This window comes from Hemicordylus capensis, chromosome 2 (assembly GCF_027244095.1).
Source record: "Hemicordylus capensis ecotype Gifberg chromosome 2, rHemCap1.1.pri, whole genome shotgun sequence".
NCBI lineage: Eukaryota > Metazoa > Chordata > Lepidosauria > Squamata > Cordylidae > Hemicordylus > Hemicordylus capensis.
Genome location: NC_069658.1, coordinates 359,130,885 through 359,153,487, shown reverse-complemented (window position 1 = coordinate 359,153,487; position 22,603 = coordinate 359,130,885). Strand labels below are relative to the sequence as shown.

Sequence of the window (22,603 nt, the reverse complement as noted above, 5' to 3'; positions counted from 1 at the left end):
AGTAGCTGTCGTCCTCATTCTACTTGAAAGCCAGCATGATTCACCACCTAATGCTGCTGTTAGCTGTTCTCTTTGGTAGAAGAAAAAATACTAGCTATTTCAGTTTTTCCACTACCTTCTCTAGTAAATGAAGCAACCACTTCTACTAACTAATATATTATATAATTCTTTCCTAGGGTTTCAAGATTACAGGATTTCTGCTTCCATATAGGTTGTTGAGAAGACCACATTTTATACAAAAGCTGTTCATTCTTAAGACCTCCGGAAAAGAAAAACACAAAATGAACAGCATAAACTTGTAAAGTTAAGAGTATAGATAACACAAGTTAACAGCACCTGTGCATTTTCCTGCCTCTCTCTAGTAAACAGGCATTGATCATAACTAAACTGCAGCCTACAAAAGTTAGACGTTCCTCTACATTTCTCTCTCTCTCTCTCTCTCTCTCTCTCTCTCTTTCTCTCTCTCTCTCTCACACACACACACACTCTCTCTCTCTCCATACTAATGTTGCACTGGTGTAAAATGAACAGATATACACCTCTAGGTGGTTCACTATTCCCCACAATGTTGCACAACTACTAGCAGAAGACTTTCTCCAGATTGTGGAGACTGCGCAAAAGACTGCACATGTTCAAACATCTTCTGTAGGAAGAGGCAAGAACTAGTCTGGAACAGAGATTCCGTTCTTAGAGCAATGTCATTATGCTATGTCAATGCTAACACAACAGGGTTATTTTAACACAACACTAGTCTGGATGCAGGCCAGTGTAAATCTTGTGAACCCTGAAGTACTGCAAGAAAGAACTGATAGGCACCCCTCATCTTAGTGACCTTGGCAATGGGCAGAGTTACATCAAAACCTGTACACCTGAGAGACTTCTCCTTCCACCACCAGAAATGTGCAGAGAAGCAGCGGAACTTATATAGTACATCTTATTACCTTTGCTTCAGCACAAACAAATTCTCCTTTTTATCTCCTCAAACAAATGCACCACAGAGTTGAAGATGCCAATATATAAAGTGCCATATTTCAAACCCTTACTGTAAAGGTTTTGGGAAGACTGCAATTCTGACATCAATCCTCTTTTCTGAACACTGGATGAGAAAGCTTCACTTAATACTTTAGCCACATTTTTTGCTTCACTTATTTTTGTGGAAACACAGCAAAAGCAAATAAGGCTGAAAATACTGTGTGTGTATTTAGGAGGATTTTCCCCCGCTTTTTTTTGCAGTTTACACATTCTGGGCACAACTCTCATCACTTCACAAGGAAAAAAACTGAAAAAATGTAAAGTACCGGAACTGCGGGAGGCTAAAGTCACCACACAGAGATACCAATTCTTTCCTCACTAGGGAATCCCATAATACTTTGCGTGTCAGTGATTGACAGCTGTCAGACTGAACTGATTGACAGGCCGCACAGCACAAAACTGTAAAATCTATCCACTTGTTACAAAACAGAATACATAAGATGGTTACAAAAGGCTTTGGGAGAAAAGAAATAATTAGTTTCAAATGCAAAGATAAATACAATATTTAATACAATATATTGTTTGATGTAACTCATGCAATATTAAAGAATTTACTTATTAATTATTCACGTTGATTATGGCTAAGATGCAACAATATTGTTTGAATCATGACTACAAATAAAAACAAATGGCAGCTAAAGTTAAAGTTACATATTTTCACATCTAGGAAGCTAATCATTCTGGTGGCATAGACAGACTATAGAGCTGATGTAGCATAAAATCTAAGAGACTGAGTTCCCAGTTTGTATAATCTCTGCCATGAACTCATTTGGTGGCGATTTTATTGTTACCTACTGTTTGAACAACTGAAATCTATTAATAAATGTTAAGTATTATTACTAATCTTGTTAAAAGAGATGAACAATGAAACACCATGAAAATATACTCAGGAAAAACTATTTGAGGTTATGTAAATAATTTATAGCAGGTCTGCATTTCAGTTGTGAATGTCTTCTGTTCCTATATGCAGAGGGGTTTGCATGAATAAACTTCATGTATAGGTTATGGAAAGGAAAAAAAATACCAGAAATTATTAGGATTCAGACATATTTTTTCCTTCATTCACACAGCATACTAGGACACTAAGGAAAGTTTTTGTACAATTTGATGCTAACACTGCTGAAGACACTTTGTAGTATCCGTGTACTTGGTCTCTTGTACTGACAGTGCAGACAAATGACATTTGGAATTCATTAATCTTTAATAGACGACCTTTAAATCCTGATAAGTAGTCATACTAGCATACGTTTACGGGGAGATTAAAAAAAATATCACTGAAATGTTAGCATTTAGAGAGAAGGCAACTATTTATAACTTGCCACAAAGAGTTCTCAAATCTTACTTGCATCATTGAAAGGATGGACATGCAATGATCTGTTTGGAGTTTTCCAGACAGAGAAGTATCCAACTCTAGAATTTTAACACCTAAGTGTTAATTTAACATAAGGATACGACAGCATAACTCAGTTTGAATGTTTTAGAACACTATACTCATTCTGAGTTTAGAAAAAAATTTAAGAGACCAAAAATTTGGGGAATGTTTCAGCTAAGAGAAATGAAGGCAAAGAAGATTACCTTTTGGGGTTGGTGTAGGAACTGGGAAGACTAGCATTGGCTTTCTCCTATGCCTCCCATTCAAACTACTTTCACACGCTTCATTATAAAAATCTTACCTTCTCTCCTCTGGTCTTCGAATCTTCTTTTTCCTTCTTCCTTGCTGCTGTGATAAACTCATTAAACAAGGCCTCTCGATCTTTCATTTTTTCAATTGCTTTGAATCTCGAGTCTTTAGCATGCTTGGCTGCAAACTCACTAAAAGTAGTTCTGTAATAAAATGGCAAGTGTACTGATTTGGCAGAGCTTTCTTAACTGGAAAATGCATTCAGAAGCATAGTTGTATTTTTCTTCTTTTGGGGTATATGCACTACACGCCTGTGCCCTCATAACATAGATGCAGGCCTAAGAAGTAAAGTGCTTATTCAAAGTTGCTTTGCACTTTTAAAAAATTGCTTATGCATTTAATGCAGTTTTTCCAACACACAGCATAATCATCATAGAATAAGTGTTCCATTAGCAACCTGCCCTGTTAATTCATGGTTATGCAATGTAAAGTTAACAAATCGTTCACTTGCCATCAATCTCAACTAGGAGTGACACAAAAATCCAGGTTCTTTTAATACTATGAGTAAGGGCAGTTGTGTTTGCAGGGCTTTCCACCCTGAAACATTTATCCTTACAATACTCTCACCTCCAGGGCCAGATTCCAAATCTCAGATGTGCAGTAGATATAGTACTGCCACTTACCTCAAAAAAAACACACTACTGTGCTTTTTCCAAGATCTGATGCTAATCTGGCCCCAAGATTACGTGAGACATTATAATCCTACGAATGTTTTCATCACAGCATGGAAATAATTAGACTTGGAAAATCCCGCCTACTGTTGCTGTAGGGTAAATTAAAACAAGAGAAGAATTTGGTAGCTTATTCAATTGATTGGAAGTGAATGTAAACCTATACTAAAGAAAGTGAGCAGCAAACCAAGGCTAGGCAAAAAGTCTTCAGCACATAAAACAGATGATTTTCAAAGACCACAAGTCCTTTAATAAAAGGGATTATCGTTACCTTTGATAAAAAGTTAGAAGTTAACAAGACATGCAGGTCCTTTGGAGAATGCTTTCCTGACTAAATCTGTATACATATGCACATAGATCAAAATAATGACTTCTGTGTCCTTTCTGGTATAAATAACAGCTAAAATGGTTACAAATAAATTATCTTCAAAGTGTCAGTATTGCATTCACCCTAAAGTTTAATCTATACTAGGTAAAGATAAAGTGTGCTATTAAGTCGCTGTTGACTCATGGCGACCACAGAGCCCTGTGGTTGTCTTTGTTAGAATACAGGAGGGGTTTGTGACAAACCCAATCACATAGCTGATTGCAAATACCAAGCTGACTGAAGCAAAGAGGAAGGGAGCGGGACGTCCTTGTATGTTTAATGCATTTTACTAAATAATGACATTTAACTAAAATAAATGAACGGTTAATGCAAAATACATCCTAATTGAAATGAAAAAACAAACATTTTAAAAGCAATTAGAACTACTGCCCAATTAAATGCTAGTGGTATCTTGCTTACAATGTGACTGAACAGTGAAAACACATCTGGCCATTAAACAATAAAAGACTGCAACCCAGAAATTAAGTAGGCAGGATTCCAGATGGGGCTTTTGTATTACTAGTTATGGAACTTTCATACTGCTGATTATGGAACTACTGTGGATCCTTACCTTTATAGGAGCTTATTTGTACATGCAATTTGCTAAAGTGGGCCAACAGCTTTTAAAAATATCCCTCAATGCCATGGACAGTTCTGACCCTATAGTCAATACTATGACTGGCAGTGTTATGTAACATATTTAACATAATACTGACAAAGCATGAGGTCTTTACAATAAAGAAAGACCTTTATTGGCACACTTTGTGTTAGAATAGCAGCTCTATTCAGACATTATGCTGAACACTCATACAATGAGTGTGCATAGGTACAGATCTGTACACAGGTACACTTATTCACACATTATGCTGAACACAGGTACAAGCAATACACTTCCTATCTGTACCATGCATTTGAGAGCCTGTAGAGTTAAGTGTGCTGTCAAGTTGGTGTCAACTCCAGAACCCTGTGGTTGTCTTTGGTAGAATACAGGAGGGGTTTACCATTGCCTCCTCCCACGCAGTATGAGATGATGCCTTTCAGCTTCTTCCTATATCGCTGCTGCCCAATACAGGTATTTCCCATAGTCTGGGAAACATACCAGCAGGGATTCGAACTAGCAACCTCTGGCTTGGTAGTCAAGCCATTTCCCTGCTGTACCATTCGGTGGACTGAGAGCCTGTACCCAGGTTCATTTCTAAAATGAATGCAGGTAAAATCATTCACACAAAACAAATATGAGCGTAGAGACAACTATACACTCATACAACATAATGTCTAAATAGGGCTAATATGTGTGTGTATTCATCATCCAGTAAAGTTTGGGGAGGCTAAAGACTAGGGAATACAGTTTGTGAACATTTAGAAAAAAGATATCGATCCTCCATAGCACATAGAACATTTGGGATTGTTTCGCCTCCTGAAACAGCCAATGATTTTTATAATTTGCGTTAAATGATAATAAGCTTGTGGAGAGCAGTGCTGGATTTCAAGTTTATCAATGGAACCGAGAAATGTAGTCAGGGAAGCAGTCATGGGGCTGGAGTGGCGGGTAGGAAGAGTTTCTAAACATGAATGGAAGGAAATATTCTTACCTGGGATTAATCTTTGCTTCTTCCATCATTTTCTTGAAGTCTTCCTTGGCCTGCATTATTTTGTTTTTCTTTTCTTTACGCTCTTCTTCTGCCCTAGTTTTCACATACTGATCAAATACCTAGGAAAAAACCCACCACAGAGTACGCTGAAATAAACATTCATTCATAGAAGGAATTGGTCTCAAACAATGAAGACTTATTAAAGAACTTGAAAAAGTTATAAGCATTTTAATGTTTCGGATAACACGAAACAAAATTTAATACAAATTTTTCTTCAAAGATTAAACCTCCCTGAAATTACAGAGCTGAATAGAGCCATACCAGAAGAACCAACCAGAATAGTCCAGTTAAGTAATATAATTAAGAACACTACTCTTGAAAAGGTTGCAGATACAGATGGCTTTCTATTTGAATTTTATAAGACCTTTCTAGTAGTTATGGTAGAGCTATTTTCACTGAGGGAAAATTCCATTTATACAGACAGCAAAATTTAAGTTTATTCCCAAACTGGGCAAGGATAAACAGGTTGCTCACCTGTAACTGATGATCTGGTAGAGATCCGTTGATATCCATTAGAATGGGTTCTGCGCCTGCGCGGAAGCCTCTCGGTGTTGAGTTTTCACAGCTCCTTTTCAGCGCCTACACCCTGCCCCAAGTGTCTATTTAAGGCGGGAGGAAGCACAGGCAGCTCAGTTCCTTGGAGACCGCCGAAGCAGTCATAGATATGGTAAGTTGTATTCAGTAAACCTATGGTGCACTGCAGAGGGGAGGCTCGGGAGGGTCTAATGGATATCAACGGATCTCTACCATATCATCAGTTACAGGTGAGCAGCCAGTTTATCTGGAACGGGATCCGTTGATTCCATTAGAATGGGTGTTTAGTTAGCTCCAAAAGAAGGAGGGAGCAGTGCTTTATTGCAACACCCTTTTAACAACGCCTCTCCCAAAGTTCGCCTCCGCAGTGGACCGTAGGTCAATAGCATAGTGTTTCACAAAAGGTTCCTCAGATGATCAAGTAGCAGCCTTGCAGATATCTGGGAAGGACACCCCAGACAGACTGCAGAAGTGCCATAAGCTCTAGTGGAATGTGCATTGATAGATTTTGGTGCCGGTACTCCTTGTATTGAGTAGGTAAGGTGAATGGCTTCCACTAACCAATGTGACAGACGCTGTCTGGACAGCGCTTGGCCCATAGAAGAACCTTTGTACGATATCAGTAACTTTTTGGACTTCCGGAACTGCTTTGTTCTCAAGAGATAATAGAGCAGTGCTCTGCAGACGTCTAAAGAGTAGAGAGCCTTTTCCAAAGGCGTGGAAGGAGAACTGAAGAAGGTAGGTAGGACTATGACTTGATTGACAAGGAAGTCTGAAACCACGGACGCAGATCTCTGGACGCAGGAGAACTTTTTCTGGGTAAAATCGAGTGTAAGGTACGTCCATACAGAGGGCGGTCTGTTAGCTCACCCTGTGGGCAGTGGTGATAGCCACCAAAAAGGCCGTTTTCAAGGAGAGATGCTGAAGAGTTGCCGTATTCATTGGTTCAAATAGTGGCTCTGTTAGAGCAGAGAGGACCAGAGATGCTCTAAGGCTCGATTGGCTTGCGTATAGGAGGGTAGAGATTCGTGAGGCCTCTCAGGAAACTCTTACAGGAGGAATGGGAGAACAATGTCTTGCCATCCCATCCCTGATGTCTAGACAAGAGAGCCGCTAGGTGGACTTGTATGGATACATTAGAAAGTCCCGATGTCTTAAGGCCCGTCAAATAAAGCAAGACTTCCCGTATGGTGGCTCGTTTGGGACAGAACCCGTGTGTTTGTGCATAAGATACAAATCTCTTCCACTTGCTAGCATAGTTCTGCCTTGTAGATGGTTTGCGCTCGTTCAGCAGGATCCTCTTCAGCAGTTGACCCGCCATGCCGTCAGTTGCAGTGTGAGAACTTCGGGATTCAACACTTAGCCACCCTCTTGAATTAGTAGGTCCAGGTGGTTTGGAAGTCTCTGGTAAGTGTGCAAGGTCAGTCTGAGTAAATGCGGAAACCATGGTTGGCGTGGCCACCACGGTGCAATTAAGATGCATCTTGCTGGACTGTGCAGGAGACGAGCTATTACTCTGCTCACAAGCGGCAAGGGGGGGAACATATAAGAGCGATGGAGTGACCAGTCTATTTGGAACGCATCCCCCACAGACTGTGGATCATGTCCCGCTCTGGAGCAGAACAGCCTGCATTTCACATTTTGTGTTGTAGCAAACAAGTCTATCTCCAGGTGGCCCCAAAGGTTGAAGATCCGTTGGAGGTAATGGTTGTTCAGTTCCCACTCGTGGCAGTCCATGGAGAACGAGCGGCTGAGACCATCTGCCAATTCATTGTCTGACCCCTTTATGTGTATTGCCACAGGTGTTATGCTGTTCTTGATGCACCAATGCCAGATCTGAATACTGAGTGCACAGAGTGATCTGGAGACCATGCCCCCTCTGTCTGTTGAGATAGGCTATGGCAGTGGTGTTGTCCAATTGTAACTGGACCACTCGTCCCCACAGCATGGGAAGGAAGGCTTTCATGGCTTGAAAAACTGCCAACAGCTCCAGAATGTTTATGTGTAGTAGACGTTGATTGCGGGTCCAAAGGCCCTGAGTAGTGGCGGCATTGCAGTGTCCACCCCAACCTCAAAGAGAGGCATCCGTCGTGACCCACACTGACAAGAAGTTGGGCCTGAAACGGGACCCCCCTGAGCAGGTTGGAGCTTCGTGTCCACCAGGAAAGAGATCGAAAAATTGGCAGTGGTGGAGACAGATGTTTCATGGGGCAGTCCCTGAGTAGATTGAAGGAGGACAGGAACCGCAATTGCAGTTTTCTCATTTTCAGGCGCGTGTACCGCACGGTTGTCCTGTAAGAAGCCATCAGTCCCAATAGACGTTGGACGAGCCACGCTGTTTGCGACGGCGTAGCCTGAAACATTTGAACTAGCGACGCTATGGTCTGAAAGCGGTCTTCTGGTAGAAACGCCCTCCTCAGTGTAGCACTGAGCCAAGCTCCTATGAACAACATGGTTGAAATTGGCGTCAGGTTGGATTTCTTCCAGTTGACTTGTATGCCTAGGTCCTGGAGAAGATGTAACATGTCCTTTATCTGCAAAAGTAACTCTTCTTTGTCTGTTGAGGACAGCAGCCAATCATCCAGCTACGGATACAGTTTCAAACCCCTTGTCCTCAAGTGGGCGACTACCACCACCATGCACTTGGTAAAAACACGGGGAGCCGTGCACAGACCAAACGGCAGTACTTGGTACTGGTAAAGCGAGGTCCCCACAGTGAATTGCAGATACTTCTGAAAGGAGGGCCGGATTCCTAAGTGAAAGTAGGCATCCTTTAAGTCTAACGTCACAAGCCACCTCTCTTGATGGAGAAGAGGTAGGATGTCCTGTAACGTCATCATTCGATACCCTTTCACATGGATGAACTTGTTTAGGTGTCTTAAGTCCATGATTGGTCGAATCCTGCCATCCTTCTTTGGTATCTAAAAATAACGGGAGTAAAATCCCTCCCGTCGATTTGCCCATCGCACTGGTACTATTGCTTCCTTGAGCAGGAGTTCCTGAACCTCCTGAAGAAGGGCCAGCGTTGCTTTTGTGAAGCGTATGCCCTTGAAATTTGGTTGGTTCTTGAACTCTATCGCGTAACCGGATGTAACAATCTTCAAGACCCACTGATCTGATGTTATGTTGCGCCATGCTTTCGCATGACTTGCCAACCTGATGGTGTTGATGGCTAGTGGGGCTGGCTCCGTGATGTTGTAGGCCGGGACCAAATCTTCTCTGGTGTTCTGGGAGGGGAAGCAATGGGGAGTCCCAGGTATGAGCGATGGGCTGCTCTGCACTTCAAAGACGCTGTTTGTCCCCGTCTGTCTGTTTGTTGCGTTGACCTGAAGAAAATCTCCCTTTCTGTTGGGTCGCTTGTTTATTGAATGGTTGATAAGACTTACGCAAGTTTCTCTGTCTTGTTGTCTGTATGTAGACTGGGGACAGTAAGAGATACGCTGCTTAATTCCATAGGATGTGGCCATTGAGGTGGCAGATGTAAAGGTTTTAGCAGTGAATTTTGATTTTTTCTTCTTTTCCATGGTGGCATCAGTCTCTTCTGAGAATAAACCTTTCCCATCAAATGGCAGACCTTCTATTTTATCTTTCATGTCCTGTTGCAGGGTGGCTGATCTCAACCAGGCATGACGACATAGGGTGATAGCTGTCGTGATGGAATGGGCCTCAGATTCCGCTAAGTGCTTCGCAGTGCTTAACTGTTGACAGGTAAGGTCACCCGCCTGCTGCAAAGTTTTTCGGAATCGAAGTTTCAGCTCTTCTGGAGATAACGTATCCAAGTCCTTCTCCAGTTCCTCCCAAATGCAATAGCTGTACTTTGCCAAACAGGCTGAGTAATTTGCAACCTTTATGGATAAACAGGAAGTAGAATATAATTTCCTGCCCATCACATCAAGTTTCCTGCCTTCTCTGTCTGCAGGGGTCGTATGTCGTCGTCCAGACTTCGAGGAGGTTGCACAGTCGATAACTAAGGAGTTCAGGACCAGGTGCTTAAACAGGTAGGTATTATCTTGCTCCTGCACCCGATACAATCCTTCAAGTCTTTTCGAAGTCCGTGCAGAAGTATGTGGTACTTGCCACAAGCACTGTGCTACACTGGAGATGATGGGTAACAAGGGGAGTGCTATGGGCTGTGTTGATTGAGACTTTCGCATAAAGTTATAAACTGGATCATCTATAGTTTTAAGTTGTAAAGTAAGATCCAGTCCTAACGCGTTGGCCATACGTTTCACATGGGAACGATATGCCTTTAATTCTTCCGTTGGTGAAACGTGGGAAGGCATTGCTACATCTGGAGACAGGTCCAATTCTACCATCTCAGCATCTGATTCAAAATCAGATGAGCCATGACTATCGTCAGAATCAGGGTCCAAAATAGTATGGCGCGATGGAAGTTTTGGAGACGTTTCCTGTGGGGAAATAGGAATCGGCAAAGGATCGATTTGCACGCCAGCATTAGAATACTGTTTAGAAACTGAGTCTGTGCCAAAGCTCACTGAATTCTAGTCTGGGTGTTCAAACTGGAGAAGACCTTTTTATGAGGAGCCAGAGCAACATCTGCTGAGAGGGACGGGGCGGAAAGTCTAGTAGGATCCTGTATTGATGTCAGTCCCCTTCTCCAAGCACGGTCTTCCTGGAAGTCATACCCTGCACCAGGTGAGCTGGTACCCGGTATAGCAGTCTCTTTGGATGGAGACACTTGATGGCTAAAGCCGCAGGTGTGCCACGGGGTCGAAGTTGTGAGTTGCATGGCAGTGAGCAAACTTGGGGAAGAGCCGGAAGCATCTTCCTCGGAATGCGGAAAGCCTTGGAAAGTGGATGGTGTATTAGTAGTGGAGTCCAGCATTTTCAGAAGAGGATCCAGCTATGGTGCCTCAGGGTCCTCTGCATCAGCTCCCTCCAGCGTAAACGTCATTGGTTTTCGGAATCTTGGGGTCACCGTCGTGATATTTGTTGGAGTATTTAGTACGGATGCCTGTTCATCCTCCCTCGATGTTGATGGTGAACGAATGGGAGTCAGTGCCGGTACTAGGTCCCTAGTAGCCGAAATCGAGAGCATCACTGGCAGCACCACAGATGTCAAAGGAGCTTCTTTCAATGCATCGTGTAGAGTCTCTGTAGATATCGATACCGAGGTTGACAGTCTCGGTGTCAACGTTGCGTGTCCCGTCAGCTTCTCTACTGCCTCCATCGGTATTGAAATCGTCACACCGAGGCCGTTGATATCGAATGGGGTATAGGTCTTGGTGTCAAAGGAGCCCTAGCTGGAGAGCTCGATGCAGAGGAGTCGGCTCGTAGTGGAGCTGTCGATACCGAACGCTGCAAAGTTGTCGGTATTGACAGTGTCGAAGTCAAATCTTCGGGAGTTGGCGTTTTCGATGCGGAGACAAAGACCACGTCTTGTGCAGTTCCCGGGGAAGGCGTCGATTCCGACTGGGTTTGAAGCCGTGCCTTTTTGGCGGGAACGCCCGTGGCAGCCATTTTCCCGCCCGGCTTTTCAAGGACTTAGGGGCCTTCATGGGGGGCATCGAAGTTTTAGACTGGGCCAGACCCAGGTCCTTCAAGCCATGCACCTGGGGAGATTTTGAAGAGGAAGGCGCTGCCAAAACATCATCATATAGAGCAGCCCGTAAACAGAGCTCGCGATTTCTGCTGGTCTGTTTAGAAAAGAATTGACAAATTTTACAGGCCGAAGTCTTATGGGCCTTGCCCAGATACAGCAAACACAAGCTGTGGTGATCTTGTGAGGGCAGTTTCGCTTTGCACTCAGTGCAGCGTTTAAAGTTCTTTTTCCCCTCAGGAGCATCTATAGTACTCACTATCTGAGGTCAGTAGCCAGAAAAGCAGTCCGATCTTTCGCCAAGCCAGAGGAGATCACAGAAGGAAAAACAGTCACAATCCGGGTCAAAACGAGAGCAGACAATCCAAATCAGGTAGCAAGAATAGTCTGAAAGAACAGTTCGAGTCAAAACCAGTAGATCTGGAAACGAAAGTAGCCAAGGAAACTAGCACGAAGGAGCCGCAGAAACCAAGTGATTCCTATGGCGGTCGCAAAGGAACTGAGCTGCCTGTGCTTCCTCCCGCCTTAAATAGCCACGTGGTCACGTGGGGCGGGGCGGGACGCAGGCTCCGAAAAGGAGCTGTGAAAACGACACCGAGAGGCTTCCGCGCAGGCGCAGAACCCATTCTAATGGAATCAACGGATCCTGTACCAGATCCATATTAACTTTCTTCATACTGACCAACTGCAATTATAAAACATTTGTTGCAATTTTAGCTTAAAATGTTTGATACAGTCATGCATATACATGAAGATAAACAAGGTTTTATAAAAGGATGGTTTATAATATAAGGAAGATTGTTATTCATTCTATATCAATCAATTTTTATTACAGCCGTTGGCCAGCCAAGAGATAAAAATCAGAACAAATATAACTAATATACACAAATAGTAACTGATAACAACACACAATAAAACAGTATACAAGCATCCAGGATAGATTACTTTAAAAACAGTAAAACAGCTCCTAAAATTGAGACCTTAATTTCATTTTGGCCACACTTTTGTGATCTCACAGCTTGTATCTGCAAGGCAATTATTGTGTATAAAAAGGTTCACACCTTCCAGGAAATCTAACAAACGGGGGGAAATAAGTTCTTCTCTGACACCTGAATACAAAGAACAATATAACAGAACATGGGTAACAGTTTCCAGAAGGCCAGAGCCACAGGGGCAGAAAACCGTAGCTGAAGAATCCTTAGCAAACCTCCTTTCCAAAAGAGAGGAGGGCAGCACATTTAAGCAAGCCCGAGCAAACGCAACCCGAAACTTGGAAAAGTGAAGCGTTGTCATTCTATAAATTAGAAGGAAGTTATAACCATAATTAAATCCAGCGCAGAAAAAGCTTATGATCATGCGGCTTATTTGCTTCAAATGATTTAAGAAAAAATGATTGGCCCAAATTTTAGATATTGGATTAATTAAACTGATCTATTTGTCTCCCCAAATGACATTATTTATCAATTGAGTACCTAAGTGCCCCTGCATGAATTGTTATGTAATTGTTATATTCTAAGATAGAAATTAGCAGTAGTAGAACTCCAGTTCTGTGGAAAGTCTGCTCATTCCCTTCTCTAACAGGGTAGCATAGCAGGAAGATAGGGCCCAAAAGCTCTGCCAAGATGAGACAGCTGCTCCTTTCACAAATGGCCACTTATGTCCTCTACATCATGAATGCAATACCAAACTTCTGGGACCCTGAGATTGTGAATAAAAAATACTTGTTAATACAGATTTAACCAGGACAATTTAGTATTGTAGGACTGGAGAATGGGAACTTTTTAGAAAGTAAAGGTAAAGATTACCTTTTTTAAAAAAAGTACTGAGGGCTAAAAGCCAGATTCTGGATACACTCCTCTTTCATGAACTCCTGTTAGCTAAGACGAGGGAGATTCGCTGGGGATGACTCATTCTCTGCTAAAATCAGGTTGCTGGCACCATGTAAATCTCCTTTTACATGCTTCTTCCCTTTCTTTCCCAGGTAAATAATAAGGGAAAATAAAGCTGGGGGCAACTGGTCCCTTTGACCAGGTTGTGAACTTGTGACTGTTCAGTGGAGGAACAAAACTGGCTCCAGAAAAAAAAGTGGGAAGTGCCTCCTAGGACACAAAATCCAAGCAAATATTTCTTCAAAGAACCTGCCTCCTAGTGGACAGACTGAAGAACACCAAGAGTCCCAGACTGCTGGAAGGCAATAAGTAGAATGGAGGAAGAATGGCAACCCTAATGGAGGTGGCTGGGCCGCCAGGAAGAGGAGGCGGCAGGAGTGGAGGGAACGGGCCAGCTTAAAAGCCAGCCAAAAAGTGCACCGGGGGGGGGGAGGGGGACGGGGGCGGGTGGGCGTCAGAGACACCTGGGGGAAGAGAGTGCAGACGCTCTGCGCCGGGTCTGCTAGTGATATTTTATTCTACCTGTCTTGAAACGATAATATTTCTCAACATGTTTTTCTAAAGATAACTGAAAGTGGAGAAGAAAATTAAATACTTGGGCATCTGGTTGACAAACAAAAACGCTTTGTTGTTTTTAAATAATTATATTAAAATATGGAATACAGTAAAAACTGACTTGCAAAGATGGTCTAGAATGAACTTATCTTTAATGGGAAGAATTTCAGTTGTGAAAATGAATGTTTTACCTAAAATGCTGTTTCTTTTCCAGACTATTTCTATAATTAATATTTTAATCTCTTTTAAGCAATGGCAAAAGGACATAACCAAATTTGTTTGGCAAGGGAAAAGACCAAGAATTAATTTTAAAAATTTAACAGATGCTAAAGAAAGAGGTGGTCTTACCCTGCCAGACTTAAGGTTGTATTTTGATGCTGTTTGTTTGACATGGTTAAAAGAATGGATAACATTAAGAAAATACTTGATCTGGAAAGATTTGATAGGTTTGGATGGCATTCATATTTGTGGTATGATAAAAATCACTATGTAAGAAGAAGTCTAATGAGAGTGTGGGTAAAATATAAAAAATGGTTGGAACCTAAAACTCCGTTATGGCTATCTCTGATTGAAGCTTTAGCACATAAAGAGATAAATATGCAACCGGAATGGGGTACCTATAGGGATTTGTTATGTTTCCAAGAAAAGGGCTGTAAATTAAAAAACCTAATTGAAGTACAAAATTTGGTTAGTAATTGGTTTCAGTATCATCAGTTAAATGAAGTTTATAAGAAGGATCTTAAAGTTGGATTTGAGGATCAAATGTCGAGATTTGAGAAGGAGCTGTGTGAAAATGATGAAAAATTAGTTTCTAAGATGTATAGGCTGTTGCTTTTGGAGGAGACAAGAGATGAAGTGGTTAAACAACTATGATAAAATGGGCTCAAGATGTGGATCATAATATAGATATGGCAGCTTGGGAAAAATTATGGAAAATGGATTTAAAGTTCACTGCATGTTATACTTTAAAAGAACATTATTATAAGATGATGTACAGGTGGTATTTGACACCTAAAAAATTAGCACTAACGTATAAAAATGTTTCATATGTGGTGGTCCTGTAGGAAGGCAAAGGCCTTTTGAGACATGATATATAATGAGTTAAAGAAAATTTTTTAAATGACATTTCCTAAGAGACCAGAATCCCAGGGATGTGCACGGAACCACGGAGGCGTGGTCTGGCACTGGGTGGCATGTAACTTTAAGGGTGGTGGTGGTAGTACTTACACCCCCCCCCCCGCTGCTCTTCCCCTCCAGCGCTGGTGCGTTTTAAAATCTTCCTGGGGCGGCAGAGTTCCTCCCTGCCGCCCCTGCCCCCGTCGTTGTCATCCAAAGCCTTCAAAGGAGTAAAGCTAGCGGCGCGCATGTGCCCTGCGCGGCGTGCGCACTCGTCTTTGCCGCTTGCGCGCGCCATGACATATGTGGAACGCGCGTGCCAGTGGCGGAGACGCGCGCGCAGCGCAGGGCGCATGCGCACTGCTAGCTTTACTCCTTTGAAGGCTTTGGATGACAACGACGGGGGCAGGGGCGGCAGGGAGGAACTCTGCCGCCCCAGGAAGATTTTAAAACGCACCAGCGCTGGAGGGAGAAGGGGGGAGGAGTACTACCCCCCCAAAGTTACATGTCCCCGCCCTCCCGAACCGGTCCAGCGGTCTTTTACATTGTGCCCGGACCGAACCGTGCACACTCCTACAGAATCCTTCCTGCTGGGAATAACGCAAGGAGAGTTTTCCACAAGAAATTTAACATTCTTTATGTATGCAACCACGGCGGCCAGAATAGTATATGCGCAGAAATGGAAGGATAATGAATTGCCCTCAAAAGAAGATTGGTTGATAAACATTTTGCTGAGATGGCAAATATGCTGAGATGGCAAAACTTACAGTACTGATAAGCGATTAAAACTTGGAATGTTTTAAAGAAGATTGGAAACCATTCTTATTATACCTAAAGAACTATTTTTCTAATACTGATTTTTCAACAGGGTTTGAAATTTAGTAATATTAGCAGGTTGAGTAGAGTAAAATCGAGTTTGTAAGGTATAGGATATATGTTTTGAATTACTATAGCAGTGGTTGAATTGTATAGTTAGTGATTCACATGGATTGGTGAGTGGGAAGTCAACATTTGTTTAATAGGATGTAACGAGATTTTTTATTGATTTTTGCAATATCTTAACAATTTAAAAGCAAAAAAATCACATGTTTTTCTAAAGATTATTGGCAATTTCTTTTCTTGGTTGTGAACATGTTTCTATGTTGTTTTGCTTTTTATAATATTATTCTATACTTCTTTTGTTTCTGTTGGTTAATTTGCTTTAGTGTTTCTAAACACTAAAGGTTTCTCCTATATATTTTTAATGCTTGTTCCTGTTTTCTTCTGTGTAGGTTTTTCCACTGTATTCTATTCTGTCATAATTAACTTTCAATGTTCTCTGGACGATGGGCTCTGTGGTGGCGGAGTGCTCTTTCTCTTCCGCTTCCCACTTGGTTTCTCCCTGTGGGCAGCGGCTGCAAGTGGATGACTCTCTTCCCGAGGTTGTGGGTCGGGTTGTTGCGCCTTCCACCTTAAATATTCCGCGTAATCATGCGGGAGCGTGTGTCTGAACCCACACGTATGCGAGGGTTGAGTTGTTGGATGGCGTATGCTGTCATCCAAATACCCAGGCAACGGTGGTACCACAGCCAAGGGTGACTGGATCAAAGGTTCTGCTGCCACTCTTGGGGAAAGCGATGGAGTCCTTGGATGGGGGAGCGCCGGCTCCAACTCCACTTCCTCTTCCCCTTCCTCCTCCTCCTCATCCAATCCTGCACTCACAAACCCTTGGAATGTGGATTCTGCAGGGGTGTTCGGATCCGATGCCATCAGGCTCCTGAGTGCCGACGTCGCACTTCTATCAGAGCGGTGGCTTCCCTGGTTCCGTGGAGTCGAGGGAGACTGTTGAGGAGTGTGTGCAGGGGAGAGGGAGACGCGGTGTGCAGTCTCTCTCGGCGCCGAAGAGTCACGGTTGCTCTTCGCCTTCGATGTTGAGCTCGATGTCGAAATGACCCCGGTGTGCTCACTCCTCGATGTCGAGGGCTTCGGCGTCGAGGGTGATGGTACCGATGATATGCCTTTTCGTTCCTTTCTCGATGTCGAGGGTGTCCTCGACGTCGAGGCTCTCGGTGTCGAGACCGGGCTTGAAGTTCGATGCTCTGTATTCCACTCACCCTCCGATCCCTGCACCGAGGAAGGTGATGGGGTTTTCAGCCTATGTCCAGTCTTCTCACCTTCATGCCCAACGCTTTCCTCTCGTCGATGTCTTTTTTCCTTCCGCTTGTGCTCCTTCGAAGAGACTTCCAAAGGTCTCTTGAAAGCTTTATCAGACACGGTTTTAGACTGTACTGCGACAGCTCCGTGACTCCCTGCACCCGATACCGCAGCCGATGTCGATGCCATAGTCGATGTCGACGGATCTACAGGGCGAGGGGTTGGCGGGCGGAGTGCGTCTTCATAAAGCGCGGCTCTAAGGCGCAACGCCCGATTTGTTCTCGTTTGTTTCGAGAATGCACAGCAAATTTTACAAGCTGCCGTGTTGTGCTCCTCACCGAGACACAACAAGCAGGCATCATGATGGTCGGTGGATGGCAACTTTGCCCGACACCTCACACAACGCTTAAACGTAGTTTTATTCTCCATTTTTCGTAAGCAGTCCGTCTGTAAGCAATCCGAACTGTAGTTCGTCAACACCGTCCGTGAAGCAATTTGCAAAATTCAACAACAATCCAAGTAAAGCCAAAGAAATCAGTCCGATCTGTCGTCTAAATTAGTCCGTTAAACAAGTTTCCGATTCCGTTTAGCAGTCCAGGTAAAGCCAGATAAATCAGTCCAATCTGTCGTCTAACTTAGTCCGTCAAGCCAAATATCCAATTCCGTTTATCCTGTCCAATATTCAATACCAATTTTCAAGCCGTATAAGTAAAGTTTGTTATTTCTGTCTACCGAGGAGCCCACACGAGGTCTGAACGCTGTGGCGGTCAAACAGAAACTAACGGAAGACGCCCAACCGCACTATATAGATGGAATGCAGGAGCACGTGCAGAAAGACGGTTGGGCGTCGCGAGGAGCTACCTAGTCGGCCCGAGAGGTGCCTGCGCAGGCGCAGAACCCATTCACTTATGGGCTCAATGGATCACGATCCAGATCATACACTTAATAAGCATAGCAATACTTAGAAAGATTTACATTAAGTTTTTAAAAATGGAGTTTGATGTGGGCTTTTATTGCAGGAAGCTTTTTTTTCTAGCTGGCATATTGCTTCAGAAATACTTCAAAAACACTGGCTTGATATACTCCACATAGCTTTTCACACAACAAAATAGGAAAAATAGGTTGCTTGCCTGTAACAGGTTATCTTTCTAGTGATCCATGATCTGGATAGTGATTCCGACAACACTCATAAAAATGGGTTGTGCGCCTGTGCAGACCAACTTCGGGTAGCCATCGTTAGCGCCTCGCGACACCTTCAACCACCCCTGCACAAGCGTGCAGTACCTCATATTGGCGGTTAGGCGTCTCTGGTTGGAATGACATGGTTGGAATAGTTGTGTTGGTCATCCAGAAACTGAAGACAGAGACGCCTAACCGCTGATATGAGGTACTGCACGCTTGTGCAGGGGCAGTTGAAGGCGTCGTGAGGAGCTAACGATGGCTACCCAAAGTTTGTTTGCACAGGCACAGAACCCATTTTTATGAATGTCGTGGAATCACTACCAGATCATCTGTTACAGGTGAGCAACCTGTTTTTCAATCACAAATTGGGTTCTGCACCTGCGCAGCAACCTCTTTGGAAAAATTCCATTGCTCCATGAAGTACTCTTTGGCTCTGCCGAATCGCGCACAAGGCGCATCTGTTATTGTTATCTGTTATATGCAGGAGAGCACCTTCTCCTCAAATCTTGATTGGCTGCTGCAAAGAGTGAATAACGTGGGCAGATGAAGTCAGGTAAGCGAACAAGTTGGCTTCCACCACTTGGCGTTAGTCCACAGCATAATGCTTTACAAAGGGAAGATCTTAGGACCACATTGCTGCTTTAAAAATGTCTGTCATGCTTATGTGGGCTGCTGGCCATAGCTCTAGTTGAGTGCGCCTTGGCACCTTGTTTATTGTACCAAATGAAGATCAACTCTACCAGCCAGTGTGATATTCTCTGTCTGGAGATAGGATGTCCCTTCTCCTCCTCCCCCAACATAGGAGATAAACAGTTTATTCGACTTCCTAAATACCTTCATTTTGTCCATATAATAAAGCAGTGATCATCTAACATCCAGCGAGTGCATAGGTTTCTCCAAAGAAGTAGAAGGGTTCATAAAGAAGGAAGGCAAGACTGTGTCTCAGTTTAAATGGAATTCAGAGATTACTTTAGCTCTGAAAGATGGGTCTGTTGTCCGGAAAGAACGTTGTGTAAATTCTAAGAGCTGTTAGTTCACTGACTCTCTGTGCCAATGTAATGGCAACCAAGAACACAGTCTTTAAAATTCAAAAGTTAAGGGAGGAGCTTAGTGGTTTGAATGGAGCATCCATAAGTGTGGACAGGGCTAATGAAAGACTACAAGGTTCAATCGGCTCTCTGACTGGTAGAAATAGGTTATTGATTCCCTTAAAATATCTTTCTGAGTCAGGGTGGAACACATTGTGTAAGTCCTAGCCAGAATGTCCTGCAGAGAGACATATGAACCTTTATGGAGGCATTGGAGAGTGCTGGGTTCTTCAAATTCATTAAGTATAAAAGGATTTGATGGATGGAAGCCAAGTAATGGTAAAATCCTTTAGTAGCAGGAGTTTGTGAACCTTTTCTATTTGCACTTATAGATTCTCCTTGTGAATTCTTTCCTCTCATTTAGGAGGATGTTGTCTAAAAGTTGAGCCTCAAGTCAGTTAGATTCAAATACCTGGAGGTTGTGGTGGAAGATGTGGCCTAATCTCTGTGAGAGGAGAGTTTGGTGGTGTGGAAGACGAAGGGAGGAAATAGGTAATACACAGCATCTCTCCATGGCATCTGGAAGGCATCTCCCATTGAGTCCTTCCCTAGGCCTGCCCTAGAACAGTAGAGCTTGCTTTTGTTGTCATGTGTTGTGAACAGGTCTATTAATGGTTTCCCCAGTTCTGAAAGATATGGAGGATCCCTGGATTTATCTCCCATTTGTGTTGGGAGAATTTTAAGTCTCTGCTGAGAGCATCCAGTAAGATGTTGTCCACTCCTTTCACGTGCAAGGGCTATTGGATTTCTTTCTTTCTTTCTTAGATTTATATACCACCCCCTCCAAATGGCCCTGGGCAGTATACAACAATAAAAATAAAACCCACAAATCAATCCTTTTTTAAAACAATCATTACAGACAATTTAAAAACAGCATAAAACCTGCTTAAAAACAATCATTACAGAACAGTGTAAAAACAGCACAAAACCATTAACAACTAAAATATTTAAAACAGTTTAAAAACCCCGGAAGGCCAGGCCAAACAAATAGGTTTTAAATCTTGGATGCACACCATGGTGTATGCTCCACTTCCACAACTTTAGCGCTAGACTGCAGAAGTATCAAGACACTGTTCCTCCCTACTGGTTGAGATATGCTATTGCTGTTGTACTGTCCAGCATAACCTGCATGACTCAATTTTTTACTAGAGATAGGAAAGATTTCAGGGCGTTTAACACTGCCAGTAACTCCAGAAAGTTTATATGCAGAGCCTGCTGTTGCAGTGTCCATTTCCCCTGAGCATGAAATCTCATGCAGTGGGCTTCCCATCCTTTTGGGGAGGCATCCACCATCACCATTATTGATGTTGACAGAGTCTTAGAAACTGGAACAGTTTCTGAATCATCATCTCAATCCAGTCCATGCACAGGGAATCCTTTAAAAGTTGAATCTGATGGAGTGGTATGTGTGGACTCCATCAAATATTCCAAATTTCTTGGATTTATCAGGTACAATTGGGGATGTGTCCCTAGAAGAATACCACCTTCTACTTGAGTCAGAGCCATCGTCATGGTCCGAACAAACTGGAGAGATGTCTGGAGGAAAATATATTAGCACAGGAGATGCACTGGAGGTGCCTGTCTTTTGCGGGGGTGTCCTGTATCTTAGCCATTGACGACAATTGAAGTCAATGGTGATGCCAGTACAGCCAGCGTATTGGTACTGAGAGTGACCATTGTTGGTATCGAAGTCGACACCAGCATTGAGCCTGGAGTTGAAGACCTTGCAGCATCCTGACATTTCTAAAAGTTCAGTGGACAGAGATCGTGTATGTGGAGACTGCATCGAGGTCGAGGTCAACGCTTCTCTGTAAGAACTGATCCCAATGGTTAATTTGTCGATGGTAATATCTAGCTGTGCTTCAAACCTGAGAAGCTTGGAGAGTTCTCTCCTTGGTATTTCTTCTTTTTGTGATGCCAATGCTGATCATCTTTGCTAATGGCCTCGGGCTTCTTAAACACTGACTCCCCTTGGACTTTCTCGAAGCGAGATGCCCAAGTTACTGACCTTGGTGTACACTCAACCTCTATCCCGAGATGTCACGTATGTGGCACGCACGCGCACCACCGGCAGCAATGAGCACGCGCGCGCCACAAAGGGCGCAGGCATGGCTCCAGCTTTTTTGACTTGCTAACTTTAAAGACGATGACGGGGGCAGGGGCAGCAGGGAGGAATTCTGCCGCCCCAAGGACGTTTTAAGAAAGTCCAGCGGCGGGGGAGGGGTGAGCGGCGGGGGGGGGAGAGCTATCCCACCCCTTAAAGACACACTCCCCCCCCGCCAAACCGGCCGAATTCCAGACCGGTCTGGAGGCCTTTTGTATGGCCCTGGACCGGTCCATGCACACTCCTACAAATAAATCACAGTAACAAAAGAATCTTGCCTAAAGTAGCTAAATACAGTAATTTTTTTTACTGTATTTTTTGATTTTATGATGCATTTTAATTATGTTTAATATTGTTTTTATTGTAACCCACTCTGAGACCTTTGGTTACAGGGTGGGCTACAAATGTAAATAATACATAAATAAATTATAAGCAGACACAAGTTGCTTCCATTAGGTGATTGATCCACTGAGGGCCAGGAAAGAGTCTGTTGTGTCCTGCCACTATCAGAAATACACTTGGTGAGTATACGAAGCAGAGTCTTATTGGGTGTGGTGTTCCAGACACTGAAATTCCCTCCCCGAGAGGCTCATTCAGCCCCTCCCCCAACAACTTTCAGAAAGCTGGTTAGGACCATGTTTTTTTAGATATGCCTTTAATTTGGTGAGATTCCTGGCTTTTGTACTATCCTGCTACTTTATCTTTATTGCTTTAGCACTGAGGTTATTGTCATTTTAATGATGTATTGTTGAAACATCTTACTTTTAAGGCCTTTAGTGGCTGAAAAGCAGCTATAATTTTTTTAAAAAAATGCATGCATTTCCAAGCCTCACAGAGATATTCATTAGATTATAGTATGTTCTTTGACAGAGTTCTGTATTGGCACTAAATCTGGACCAAGTTCATTTTGACTTGGTCCAAATGTGTGCTACAGATGTGTAATTCTCTTGATCTTATACAAGAATTAGCAAATAAAGCATCAGCTCTTCCTTATATTGCATATCCACTGCAACGGAGATGTTTATAAAAATGTTGAAGA

At 43.2% G+C, this 22,603-nt stretch overlaps 1 protein-coding gene across 9 annotated transcripts in view; it reads right to left on the bottom strand.

Moving 5' to 3' along the window:
• Positions 1-22,603, bottom strand: part of TCERG1 (transcription elongation regulator 1) — a 98,807-nt gene that overhangs the window by 23,451 nt on the left and 52,753 nt on the right. For all 9 annotated transcript variants that reach the window (XM_053293726.1, XM_053293729.1, XM_053293730.1 and 6 more), the window contains 2 exons: positions 5,344-5,462; positions 2,706-2,856 (listed from right to left, as the gene is read on the bottom strand). In XM_053293726.1, the coding sequence (XP_053149701.1) occupies positions 2,706-2,856; positions 5,344-5,462 (270 nt within the window). The remainder of the gene's footprint in view (positions 1-2,705; positions 2,857-5,343; positions 5,463-22,603) is intronic.